At 58.9% G+C, this 13,937-nt stretch overlaps 1 protein-coding gene across 1 annotated transcript in view; it reads right to left on the bottom strand.

Moving 5' to 3' along the window:
- Nucleotides 1–13,937, bottom strand: part of MACROD1 (mono-ADP ribosylhydrolase 1) — a 144,163-nt gene that overhangs the window by 126,850 nt on the left and 3,376 nt on the right. Inside the window, 2 exon segments of the mRNA XM_086677092.1 lie at nucleotides 5,412–5,528; nucleotides 6,183–6,284. Coding sequence (XP_086533218.1) covers nucleotides 5,412–5,528; nucleotides 6,183–6,284 — 219 coding nt within the window.

The following is a 13,937-nucleotide window of genomic DNA, read 5'->3' as shown; positions in this document are numbered from 1 at the left end:
TCTCAGCACGAGCCCCGTCTCCGCTCTGCCTCCTCCAGGCAGCCTTCCAGATTGTCTGCCACCCCTGCAGCAAAAGCCCTCATGGACTTTGCTATCCCTTTCCATTCATGTGTCTCACCTCACACTGGGGATTAGAGAGCGTGTCTTTTGTAGCCCAGGGCCTACCTCCCTGCCTGGTGCAAAACAGGCCTACCGCACAGTCTGCTGAAAGAAGGAAAGGCCACATAGGAGCTCCAGTTCTGAATCAGTCACCTGCCAAGCTGCGCCTTGGTTTGATCACTGAAAGTGGGGACCGCAGTCCTGCCTGCCTCCAGGATGCCTCCAGGTCGGTGCCACGGCGGGGAGGGAGGGGGCAGGCCCTCACCGTGGGCCCCCGGGGGCCTGGGCCCAGCTCCGGCTGGGCTGCCTGCCCCCAGGCTGCCCCGCACCCACCCTCCCTGCCCACTGCGGAGAGGTTGCTGCCGTCGGAGGCAGCCGGCAAGCCTCAGCAAACACATTTAAATCTGAAGTGACAGATAAAGCGATTTACGGCGACAGTTTAGCGTCAGATCACTTCCCACAAGGCAGCCGGCGTCCCTCAGCCCCTCCTGCTTGCTAGTCCATCAAGGCGGTCTCTAAATCACTGACTCTGAGCGGTGGCCCAGGGCCGGCCGGGGCTGGGCTCCTTGGGGCCTCCAGGCAGCGGAAAGGATGAGGCCTGGACGGTGACTGGCTCACGAGGAGGAGGGGGCTGTAAGCGGCTGGCAGATTTTCACAAATCAAAGACCCAGGACTTAAGGACACAGAGCACCACTTCATGCCTTATTTTGAATAAATAAGTGGCTCAAAAAACTCCCAGCGAGGCAATTTGTCGCTGTGAAGCATGGCTTTCCACCCGCTCTGCACGTCCCGGCCCGCGTGCCCAGGCCCCTCAAAGGCCTCACGGCCCCCCCTGGGTGGGGCCGAGGATGGCCCATTTTTCAGATGAGGAAACAGAGGCTTGGAGCCGCCACCAACAGGAATACTGGGATTCCAATCAGCTCCTGGCCTCTGTGCCCACCGCGGCCCTGACTCGCTGGCCTGGGACAGCTTTGAAGGGGAAGATTCCTTCTGTCTGCACAAAGCATCACATTCATCCCTGCTCTGTCCCGTTATGCCCTGAAGGCCAAAGCTGGCAGCCGGACCCCTGGGCTGGCCAAGAATGGGGGTCTTTCTTTATGCTGGGCCACTTCCTGCCCGGGACTCAGCTGTCTGCCAAAAACTAGGGAGCCACAGGCACAGGCCTGGTAAGCTGGGAACCTCAAGGGCAAGGAAGTGACCCCGTCAAGGTCATACCCCCCCCCATGGCAATAAGAAGATGCAAAAACCCCACAAGCCGAAGCGCCCTCCCCCCCCCCAGAACGGAGACCCCCAGACCTGAGCTTCTCTGGAGGAGACGCCAGGCACGGCTCTCCCCAGACACAGCCTTGGAAGGGGAGGGCGGGGGGGGGGGGGGGGGGTCGTAGGCCAACCTGGAGCAGCAGGCACCGCCCCTGAGACTCTTCTGCTCCAGAACGGGGGGCCCGCAGGGGCTCCCTGGTTTATCTTGCCAGCATGGCAACCCAATTTAATTAAGATGGATGCGGCGTGCCCCCGTGGGTAGGAGCCGTGGCCCGCTACCAGATGGCGGGAGCCTGAGACTCTCCGGGCACTGCCCGAGCGAGCAGCCTCGGCAGCAGCCTGTGAAAACACAGCCGAGGAGGGCGCGGGGTGGCCTGCACTTCACCTGCGTGTTCGGAGGGTCCTGCCCCTGTGACCGCCAGCCCTGCCACCCACCTGCCAGGCATCCCGTATTCGACTCTCCGTCCCAGCCCCCCTCCATGTACTATGCAGCATACATCACATCACAACACACACACACACACACACACACACACACACACCCCACATGCATCTACAATCATAGATACCACACAGAGTACACACACGCTCCAATCACATCGCAAATACCAACAGAGTGGGGTAAAAAGCAGGCCTGGACTTCAAACGCCAGAGGCCCAGTTGGCAAACAGTCTGATTTCCCCAAAGTCCCGAGAGAGGCCATGGGCAGAGTCGCTGCGCGGGGAGAGGAGGAGGCCGGAAGGCAGGGAGGGCGCCTGGCCCCGGCCATCCCCAAGGATTCCCAGGGTCCCTCGAAAGGGTGGGAAGGGAGACTGCAGCCAGGCTGGAGACACCCCAAGCTCACAGCACTTCAGGATGGAGGGAGTTTAAAAAAAAAAAATTCTTTTTTAATTTTATTTATTTTTGAGAGACAGAGAGGCGGAGGGTGAGTGGGGGAGGGGCAGAGAGAGAGAGGGAGACACAGAATCCGAAGCGGGCCCCAGGCTCTGAGCTGTCAGCACAGAGCCCGATGCGGGGCTCGAACCCATGAACTGCGAGATCATGACCTGAGCTGAAGTCGGACGCCCAACCGACTGAGCCACCCAGATGCCCCCAGGATGGAGGGAGTTCTAAGGATCCTGACCCCCTTTACTCTCGCAAGTCCCTCCCAGCTCCCCTGCATGCTTCCCCCTCCACGGTCCCTGCAGCTGGAGCCCAGCCCAGCCAGCTATGGCACCTTCCCTGCCCCCATCCCCATCTGGCCACAGGGACAAAAAGAAACTCCCCACACACGCAAAATCCAGAAACTCCAAAGCTGACCTCAAGTCCCCAGCACCACCACCCCCGCCCCCACCACTCCCCATGGGCCTCTGACCCCCATGGGACCAACACTGCCCTCAGCTTCAAAAATAAAAATTTAAAAATTCGCACCCCGCTATAATTGCTCGCTCCTTTTCCTCATTGTGGCTCGGCGGTCGGTGCTGAGAAGCAATTATTCATGGCTAATGATTATAATCAAGTCAAATAGAATTTAATGGACACGTATTCTCTTCCTGCTTGAAACTTTACATATGAATTAAGCACATATGGGTTTCACGAGGCACGGACCAGATTTATGCAGGCCCGAAAAGCCCCGCGTTGCCGCGACTTTTATTCTGCTAATAAACAGGCTGATTTACGGGCACCACCGGGCGCGGAAACCGCGATCTCTGCTGCCCCCTGGTGGGCGGCAGGCCGGAGCTGAGCCAAGGCCATTGGGGCCCCCGGGGATGAGGCCGGAGGACCCTGGGCGTGGGGCCCCAGGCCACCGCCACCAATAACCCCTGAGGTCTGACCAGTGGCAAGGCCACCGGGAAAATGCCTGCAGGGAGGGCCCAGAGGGGAAGCAGGCTCTGTGTGGGAGCCCTACGGCCGGGCCTGCCTCAGCCATTCCTGGGGGTCCTCCCTGCTGTGAGAATCTAGGGAAAAAAAGGAGATCCCAGGACAACACACCAAGAAGCGTCGGGTAAACTGAGGCAAGCAGGGAGAGATGAAAACTGCTCATCAGCAGGAGGCGCCCAGCATCCCTTGGCATTCCCGGGCACCCAGAGCGTCAACGGCGGCATCGCTTCTAGGGCCAACGACAGAGGCAGGTGATGAGTCCTTGGTTCACTCCAGGTGCTGCATGAGCATCACCGCTCACGAGCATGGGTCCCTAATGCCCCCAACAAACCAGCAACTGGGTTTTCTACCGTCCCCGTCACGCAGAGGGGGAGACAGAGGCCCAGGCACGTACACGGAGAAGAGGAGTCCCCAGAGAGATGCGGCAAACGCCCCCACCCCCAACCCAGTGCAGCTGAATGCAGCCGGGACCAAAGTGCTCTTCTGAGAGCGAGGGGGGCTCAGAGCCGCTGCACTCGGGAGTCCGGCCAGGCACAAGGGCACTTCAGAAGAGCCACGAATCCCATCCACGGCCCCACATGCAGCCTCCACCCTGTCCCTACTGCATCCCACCAACACCCTCCCTTAGGCTCCACACCTCCCTCCTGGCCTGCCAGCGACCGACTCCGACTCTGTTAGAAAGGAGCTGATAAGATGCCCCATTTATCCTTCTGGCCACTTTGCAGCTCATCAGGAAAAGTGCCGCCAGGGATCCATTCACACCCTTGCCAACGACGGCCCAGGCACCCAGCAGAGCGGCCCCACCAGCCTGCAGGGCTGAATCCTCAGCCACGGCTCCAAGGCTTGGTCCTTCCACCCCAGACCAGCCCCTCCTGGGTCCAGGTGGCAAGAAGGCCCTTCTCCTCCGGACCACTAGGACATCTGCCGACCCAGCTTGGCTTGTCTTCACCCCATGTCTCCCCAGAGACTCGCAGACCTGCTAAGCATCCTGAGAGAAACCCAGCAGAAGCACCAGCAGAAACTCGAAGGTGACTGAGCTCCCTCTGCTCTGAGTCAGAACTCCTGCCTTTGTGTGACCGGTCACCTGTGTGCTGAGATGGGCAACGTGGCGGCGGGGCGGGGGGGTGGGGAGGACACCTGTGTGACTGCACAAACAGGCAGAAAGATACACAGAACAATGCCACTGCCAGAAATGCAACCCAGACCACCAGCAGGCGGGCCTGGGACAGGCCGAGTGGCTGCCTCACCCCAGGTTCCGTGAGCCCGGACCAAGAAGGGCAGCAGGGCAGGCCCACCACGTCCCCGGGTCACTGGGCGATGCCACTCCCTGGCCAGCACTAGGGTTAGACACAATGGCTGCAAGCCCGAGGGCAAGGTGGAGGAGATCTGAGCCGCTGGGCGGGGGTGCTGAGACTGCACTGGTCGGGAGGTAGGTGTGGCGGCACAGCAAGGTTTCCCCAGAGGAGGCTCTGCCCACGTCTCCAAACCTTTCTGGAAGGAAGCTCCTCCCCGCGAAGCTTGATAAGCAGGTGAACGAGGGCTGGGATTCAGCCCCCACTCGTTCTGGCCCCACGAAGTACCATGGACTTGACTGTCCCTTGACGCCCCACTCTTGACCTTGGCCAGACACCCGCAGCCTAGGAGGAGGGCAGCCACCTTCCTCCAGCCCCCAGGAGGGAGAGAAGCAGGAGGCCGGCTAGAGCCACAGCAGGAAGCTGAGCGTAGGGCACAGGGGCCTCTGCCCCCGCTTTCCCCTTGACGAGCTCCCTCGCCCGCTCCAGGTATAAAGGGGGGGGCACGGCAGGCAGGAGGCAGGGGAAGGAGAGCAGTGGTCGGGCGTCTAGAGCCCTTGAGGTCAGACCGCCCTGTTCTGGCCGCCGCCTTCCTGGCAGGGCAAGCCCGGCGCGATTCCAGCCAAGTTCTCTCCCTTCCCGGCCGCTAATGGGTCTCGGAGCTGCAAGGCAGCTCGGCCAAGGAGCCCCCGACACGGCAGGTCAAGGTTTCAAGGGAAGGCAGTCGGCGCGGCCCACGCGCTGGGCTCCTGTGGCGCCGGCGAGCCACCCTCATCCGGCCACCCGAGCCTCGCTGGAGCCAGGCGGCGCCCACCCGCGCCCCGCACCGCAGACCGGAGCGAAGGTGACGAGGCGGCCACCCGGGTCTCGGGCGCGGGCCAGCCAGAAGCCCCCACTCACCGGCGTTGACGATGGCGTCCACCTCCAGCTTGGTGATATCGCCTCGGAACAGGGAGATCTTCTCGTTCAGGTGCTTATCCTTCTTGTACTTTGGCTCCTCCACCTTCGCGGTCACCCCTGGACAAGCAGAGGCCAAGGGGTGGGGGGTCGGAGAGAGGCCCGCACTACAGAGGGACCCACCGGTGCCTCCGTCGACCCCACTCCCCCACCCCCACCACCTCCGGAGGCAGCCTGCAGCGTGGTGACTGAGGACACTGGTCACGGCCACCCACGATGATTAAGCACCTCTCGTGTGAGGCACATGCTTGGTGTCCTTGAATTTTTGCAAGGTTAAACACAGGTGCACTGTTAATGTCACTCATCCCCATTTTACAGACGTGGAAACTGAGGCCTAGGCGGGTGACCGCCTACCGGTTCCCCGGGTGCCCCGGGTTAGCGGTGGCCGGGCGTGCAATTTGCAGGGCCTGGACGCTCGCCAGCGTGCCCCAAGGCAGGCCACTATCCCTCTGCGTCAAATCCCGGCTCCTGACAACCGTGCGGGCGGGCGGGCGGTCCGGGGCTCAGTTTCCCAACAGCACAATGCGGATAAAAACGGAACCTGCCTCAGACTGTGCTCATAATTAAGGGAGGTGATGCACGCACCGTGCCCCACACATAGCGAGCGCTTGACGCACGCGGCTGGCCGTCCTGGCGCGGTCGGTACGACGCTCCCCCCACCTGGGCTGAACAGGCCCCCGCCAAGTAGCCAGGGGTCCCTGGCGCAGGGCCTACCTTTCGCTGTCTCCTTCCACGTCGGGATCTTCTTCAGCCTGACGAAGTCCCTGCAGAAGTAATGTTCCTCTCGCTGCTTGTCGCTCAGGCCCTTCAGAAATGCTACAGGGGTGAGACGGGGCGGGCAGGAAGGAGAGTCAGGGCCGGCAGGCAGGAAGGAGAGCAGTCCCAGGGGCTTCTCCCACCCCCCAGCCCCCGTAGGCTCCCCTCCTCACCGAGACTGTCACCTCGTCCGAGGATGCAAACCAGCCCTACATGTCCACCCTTCCCACAGGCACATGAAGAGGCAGGGTGTTAGAGCCAGGAGGCCCCTAGAACATTCTGCCCTGCCCACTTTGTTCAGGAGGGGAACTGAGGCCCGGGAAGACAGAGGACAGCTCTCAGGTACCACAGATCTGAGTTCGGAATTCAGCTCTGCCACTTTCCAGCTGTGTCCACGGACCTCTGGGTCCCTAGTTTCTACATTTAGAGCATGGGGATTAAGATGCCCCTTAAAGGATAATCTCAAGCTTACTCAGGGCATATAAGGAAAGCAGGTTGGTGGCACGGATGAGTTACATCATGAGTTACATCCTCAATAGACCGCTTCATCATCACATGGTTATTTGGAGGGGGCAGGACACAGGGAACAGGACAGACATCCTCAAAGAGCCAAAGAACCAGATCTGGTGGCTGTTCGCGGCATCCCCCCAGAACGGGCAGAGAGTTCCCCACAGACAGATGCCCGGGTGGGCTTCTCCCAGTGTGAACCAAGTAAGCAGCTAGAATTGCCCCCATCTTACAGAGGAGGAAACGGGGATCTCGGAAAGGGTAGGCCATACATAGTCACACATAGCCCCTTCCCTCTGCTCGCTCTCTCTCTCTCTCTCTCTCTCTCTCTCTCTCTCTTTCAGCACGGAGCCCCCTTCTGAGGCTTCCCACTAGCACAGCGGTCCAGGCTTCTGGCTCTTGGGCTCCCTCTGCCGGCCTGAGGCCGCCAGGCACCCAGGCTCTCAGCCCAGCCTTGCCCCCCTGGACCGCATGCTCCCCAAATGGAGCGGCCCTCACTGACCACTTGTTGGTGGTGGGTAACAAACAGCCAAGGCCACACTCAAGGAACTCAAGAAGCATCAGAAAATGTGCAGAGGTGTGGGGGGGGGTGGCAATTAGGGGAGGCGGTGGGAGAGGAAGGGTTTGCCTCCTGGAGGCTTCCGCAAAGGGCAGGTGTTCAGGAGAGAGGTGGGGCCTCCAGCCGCGCCCTTCACCTTGCAGAAGTCAGTGCATCCACAGCCTTCGCTCCTCAAGGACGCACCAGGAGCACGGGAAGGGCCCAGCTCATAGCCCAGCTCCGTATTATGGTTGGAATTATTATAAAAGGTTCACAGCACCCCAAATCTGCTTCAGCTGTGGCTTCAGCCAGAACTGAACGGGGATCTCGGATTGGGTTGCTTGGGCTTGCCGCTGTCAGCTCAGAGCCCACTTGGAATCCCCTGTCCCCCCGCGCTCTCTCTCTGCCCCTCCCCCCCTCAAAAAAGAAATAAACATTAAAAATATGCTTTCACCAAACTCGTGCAACTCAACACCAACGAAGCAAACAATCCGGTTTTTAAAAAATGGGCAAAAGATTTGCATAGACGGTTTTCAAAGGAGACATCCAGAGGGCCGGTAGACACACGAAGAGCTGCTCGAATCACCCGTCATCAGGGCAATGCAAATCAAAGCCACAGTGAGATGTCACCTCACACCAGCCACGGATGGCTAGAATCAAAAAGACAGGAAACAAGACATAACAAGGGGTGGCGAGGCTGTGGAGAAAAGGGAACCCTGGTGCACTGTCGGTGGGAATGTAAACTGGGGCTTCCACTGTGGAAAACAGTTCGGCGGTCCCTCGAGAAACTAAAAACAGAAATACCGAGGGCGCCCGGCTGGCTCAGTTGGTGGGGCATGCAACTCTTGGTCTCGGGGTCGTGAGTTTGAGCCCCGCGTCGGGGGTGGAGATAACGAACGAATGAATGATGAATGAATGAATGAATGAATGAAATACCATACGATCCAGTCATTTCACTTCATTTACCCAAAGAAAATGAAAGCACTGATTCAAAAAGATACGTGCGCCCCTAACGTTCACTAGAGCACTATTTACAGCCGCCCAGACACGGAGGCAACCAAAGTTGGGTGGCTGAACGGGTAAGAAAGATGCGGTTGATGGATACAGTGGAACAAAAGAGAACGAAATCTTGCCATCTGCGACAACATGCGTGGAGTTAGAAAATGTTATGCTGAGTGAAATAAGTCAGACAGAACAGGACAAGTACGACATGATTTCACTTAATATGTAGAATCTAAAAACCAAAACAGAAACTGCCTCAGTTGGCACAGGGCCAAGGGGCACGGGGATGGGGGAAATGGGTGACGGGAACTAAGAGGAACGAATCTGCAGCTGTAAAATAAGTAAGTCACGGGGAATGAAAGGTACAAAAAAAAAAAAAATGCTCGGGGCACCTGGGTGGCTCAGTTGGTTAAGCGTCCGACTTCGGCTCAGGTCATGATCTCACCGTTCGTGGGTTCGAGCCCCGCGTCGGGCTCTGTGCTGACAGCTCAGAGCCTGGAGCCCGCTTCAGATTCTGTGTCTCCCTCTGTCTCCACCCCTCTCTGGCTCACACTCTGTCTCTCTCTCTCTCTCTCTCTCTCTCTCTCTCTCTCTCTCTCTCAAAAATAAATATTTAAAAAATAATAAATAATAAAAAATTTTAAAAAATGCTTTCGCCAGATATAGATTACAAACTCTCCCCACCGCCAGCTAAGGGGCCAAGGATATCCGACCGTGGATGGCACCCAGTGTGGACGGTCCCCTCCGTCACTAATGTGTTTCTATGCTCCCAGCCCATCTCCCTGCCTGGAGGGAGGACCCAGAGGGAAGCAGGCTTCTCAAGGGGCTGCTTTCCCTGCTGGACATGTGACCCTGGGCACAATCTGAGTAACAGGTCAAGGGCTCCCACATAAATGCTCCTTTCTTTGTGTGTTGGGGGGAGGGTGTTGGTATTTGGAAAAGAGCTGAAGTGCTTCTCCAAGGCTTGGCTGTCCTCTTCTGGAAAGCAGGGGGCGGCGGGGGGGGGGGGGTTACAGAAATCTCTTCCTCCTGTTCTAAAGAAAAGCAGAACAGGCCTAGTTGGGTACATAGCAAAGCACTCAGCTGCTGGCGGACAGAACCACTGAGCCAAGGACAGACTGTGGAGCAAAGGCCAGGCTCTGCCGCGGCCTGATAGTCTGAATGCAGAGCAGTTAGTTAATAAATATTTACTGAGCACCCACCATGCACCAAGCCCCGCGGGTGGGAGGCAGGGGGAGGTTTGGGGCCTGACCAAGCAGAGGGGAGGCGGGGACAGATTCCTGGAGTCGGTACCTCTGACTCCTCGGGTCTGCCCCAGAGGCTGCAAAATTACTAGAGAAAATCCCGTGGCGAAACAGAAGGCTCCCTCTAAATTCCTGATCGCTTCCCCTGGAGGCCCAGCTGCTCCCCCTCGCCCTTCTCCCCTTTCCCAAGGACCCTCCCCCCACATCCAGAAGATGCTGCCTCCTCCTGCCCGGCTGGGAACTGGGCCACGGCCCCTGCCTGGCCCTCCCTCCCTCAGCCCAGGCTGCCTGCTCACCTCCCAGAGGCTCCTGCGGTTCCTCCTCCCCTGGACTGTCCCATCTGTGCCCTCAGACACCCCCTCGTGGCCTCTCGTGTCTCAAGGTCATAAACCCTCCCTCAACAGTGCACTCTGCACCCTGCAGCCGAGGCCTCCTTTCTGTCTCCCTCCTCCACTGTCTCCACTTCCTCCCTCTCCTGCTCCCCTGAGCCCTCACCAGTCTCACCAAGGCCAAGGTCAGAGACACCACACAGGTCACATAGCCCCATGCAGGGGCCCTCTTGTCCTCCCGTATGCACTCAGCATCCCCCCCTTCCCCTCAGGATCCCTCCTCTCCTGGCTCCCACCCCACTCACCCCTACGGTCTCCGTCTCCTTGCTGCCTCCCCTCCTCCTTAATCTACACCCTCTCCCTGGGGTTCACATCCATCCCGTGCATTCAAAACCCTCCTTCGGCTAATGGTCCCGGGGCTACACCTCCAGCCCCCCATCTCTCCGCCGAGAGTCCTATCCTCCTTCCCCCCAAAAGTGGTTTGTTCTTTCACTCTTCTCCCTTCTCAATGAACAACCCCCAACTCCTCTAGGACCCCAAAACCAGGGCTCCTTCCTTTCTCCCAGTCCCCTGGTTCCATCAAGCTGCAGGCTGTTAGATCTATCTCCACAATACCCCCCCAAAACCAAGCCTTCCGCTCACCCCCAGCAGGGGCCAGGGCGCTCTCATTGCTCCCTAGAACCACCTGGAAGCTGTCTACTGCCCGTGCACTCCCCACGTCCACCCGATTGCCTGTTCCTCATACAGCAGCCCAGGGACCTTGGGAACAGAATTCTCTCCACTTAAAGCTCAGTTCAAACTGCAAGTCCCCACCAAGGCCCACATGACAGCCACGCCTCTCCCCCAACCTCCTCCACGGCCTCCCTCCCCATAACACTCCACTCTCCCTCCTACACCTCTGCAGTCCACGCAGATCAATCTTTCAGTTCCTCCCACAGTCAGACTGTTTCTTGCCTCAGGGCCTTTGTACCTGCTGTGCCCCCTGCCTGACCTTCCTTTAGAGGCCCCTCCCAGCTGCCTTCCCCACCCCCAGAGTAGCCCCTCCCCTACTGGCTATGCTTTATTCCTCTCCTGACCTTGGCCGCTTGGGGATCTGTGGTGTTTACTTTGGATTCCCACCATCTGGCACAGTGCATGGCATGTGTGAGCGCCGAAGGGCATCTGTGGGATGAACCGATGAATGAATGAGCTGAGACCTGAATGTTGAGGGCGGGTTTGCTAAGACAACAGAGTCTTCCAGGTGGAGGAGACAACACAGGCAAACGCCTTGAGGTAGGAGACAGCATTCGGGTGGGGAAATGGAGAGAGATCTAGAACAGCTGGACCAGAGAGCAAAGGCAAGGCTGCGTGCGGCAGCCGTCTCGGCTCATCTCCCATCTGAAGAACAGAGACAGTGGAAGGAACATGCTGGTCCAAGCCGCTCCTTGGTCCCACTGGGTTTGGGTTCACGACCTCCCGACATCACGTTCACGGGCAGGTCACTCGCCCTCTCTGAGCCTCAGTTTTCTCATCTCTGGGATAGGGACCGGGCAGCCTGGCCGTGAATGAGAAGGGGCTGTCAGGGCATCTGGAAGCTGCAAAATGCAAGACATACAGCGGATACACGACCCTTCCTGCGAGCTGAGACTCGAAGAGTGCAAAGCGAAACAGGACGAAATTGGGGGGGGGGGGCTTTTCTTTTCCAACGTGGAGGCGAAGAGGAACTTTGTGAATTATTTGGGTGCCCACATTTGCCATCTTGCACGCTTGAGACCAAAGATATCCCTGCTCAGAGGCTTTGGCACGCCCAAGCGTGGGGTTCCCCCAGCCTGCCGAGACACTGGAGGGACAGGCCAGCCAGGACCGGGGCCAACCCTGCAGGACTCCCGTGTGCTGAGTCCCTCTGGCTGGGCAAGCCAGGACGGGACCCAGGCCAAGGCTCTCGCGACACTGTCCTCCCCGGTATCTGGGGCCTGGTCTGAGGGGCCCACAACCCGCGCAGCCCGCATGGCCCCCTCTAGCAAAATCCAAAAGATGGCTCCACCTCCCAGCCTGTCTCTTCCAGTGCACAGTCCCCAGGCACACACCTAGCATGGGAGGCACGACGTCCTCATCTCCAGAGCGAGGCTGTGGCCTGACTGACCCCTGAGGAACCACACACGGCGCTGGTCTCTGATTTACGGGGAAGGAGAAGCCAATGGTGACTCCCCCCTGGGCTCCGAGGGACCAAGGGTCATCCTCACTGCCTTGGCTTCCGCTGTCAGAGAAGCCCCACACGTTTGTAACATTTTCTTCCTCCTTTTGCCAGAAGGACGGATGCAGACTGAAGGCACAAGCGAGTTTTATTTTCCTTATAAAAGATGTATAACACACGTTTTAATTTTCTTTTTTGGAGAGGCGAGAGTATTTCACAGCTCAGTGAGACAGGTGTTGCAAAAAGATGTTTGCAGTAAATTTTGATGGGGAGGCCTGACCCCGGACGGAGCGCTCAGCGGCTCTCGGGCACGAAAGCCGGGCTGGAGGAAGCAGCCTGTGCCAGAGCCATAAAGTGCAGCGGGCGAACGGGAATTCAATGATGTGTTTTAAGAAGTGTCTTTATGGCACTTTGCTAGACGGTGTTCAGAAAGGTGAGGGCCGGCTGGCACAGAGGGAGATTCCTCTTCTGGAGAAGGCCGGGTGGATGGGGCTGATAACGGCGGGGCTCGGGGAACACAGCGGCAGGGGCATTAATCACCTGGGCCCAATGTCCCCCAAGAGCAGGGCCTCTTGAGCAGGCACCTCGGAGCTTTATTGCTCTCCCTGGGCCCCCGCGCCTTCGCCCGTGCTGGGATATGCCAAGGCCGCTTCCCCAGAACACAGGTGGGGGAAGACACCCCCCACCCACCTACCCCCCCCAGTTCCCAGACGTGCCTGTGGATTTCCCCAGTTCGGTCATCAAATCAGAGAAACCATCCACTCTGCGTGAAAACCCACGGGGGGTTGAAATTAGTCCTCGTCCCCTTCCCAGTGAAAAGCGGGACCAGAACAGGCGAGCGCGAGCTTGCGGAGAGGAAACGAGGCTCAGGATACACAGGTCGGGGCTCCAACACTTGAGACCACGAGGGAGACAAGTTTATACAGGCCCAGTGTTGCTGTGGCCAAAACAGAGCAGACAGGGGAGACGGGCCTGAGGGGTGGCAAGAAAGGGGGCCGCTGGGGACCCTTGGGACACCGTGGGGGCCACCATATTCAAAATGGTTTCTGATGCAAGCCCAGCACGACCCACAGAATCAGGTGCTGTTGGCCCCGTTTCGCAGATGGGGAAACCGAGGCACGGGGAGCGTGGAGGCAGGGGTGCTGGGGCTTGCCCATGTCTGGTGACACCAATGCCCACCCTCTTTTTAGCAGTTCGCTCTGCCCCCACTGCAGGTCAGAAGAAGGACCTGTGGCCCTTCTCCCAAAGGCTGCACCCCACCCTGTGGGGACACAGCCCCTAGATGCCCCCAGTGCTCAACCTTAAGTCCCCTCGTGCCCAACTCCCTTTACAGTACAACAATCTTCTGATAAAAAGGCACTATCTGGGGGGATGATGAGGCCCCCCCCCCATCACTGAGGGAATTAAATTAGGGAAATTATCCTCTGGCCAGTAAAATCAGATACAACGGAGAGCTCTCCCCAAAGACTGTCTCCTAGCCAGGGAGATCCAGCCTGGTGGTTTTTACTTACCCAGAGGGAGAATGGGTCTACAGAAGTGGCCAGTCAGCTTAAGAGGAAGGAAGAGAATACCTAGAGGGAGGCAGAATTCGGCCATGTGTCCAGGGGACTCACGGGGCCAGGAGCTGAGACATCCTCCACCCAGGGCCCAGGGCAGGCGCTCGGCACTACAAAGAGACTGAAACGCTGAGCGAGTGACCGACCACCCAAGGAAGGGACTCCTCGGTGGGCAGGCCCATCCCTTGCAGGGAAGCCCTGCCCAGCCTGCCCAGGACGGTGGGAGCAGCTTCCGCAATCGTTCACCCAGCTCCGCAGCTGAGAGCACAGGCCGCTGAGTGAACTCAGACTATGCTTTGGCTTCCACGTGGCTGTTCCATGGGGAGAGGAGGCCCCGCCCAGGCACACGCGAGTTTCCAGACCC

This window comes from Puma concolor, chromosome D1 (assembly GCF_028749965.1).
Source record: "Puma concolor isolate L17-30 chromosome D1, mPumCon1.1.hap2, whole genome shotgun sequence".
NCBI lineage: Eukaryota > Metazoa > Chordata > Mammalia > Carnivora > Felidae > Puma > Puma concolor.
This window is presented reverse-complemented; position numbering and strand designations above follow the sequence as displayed.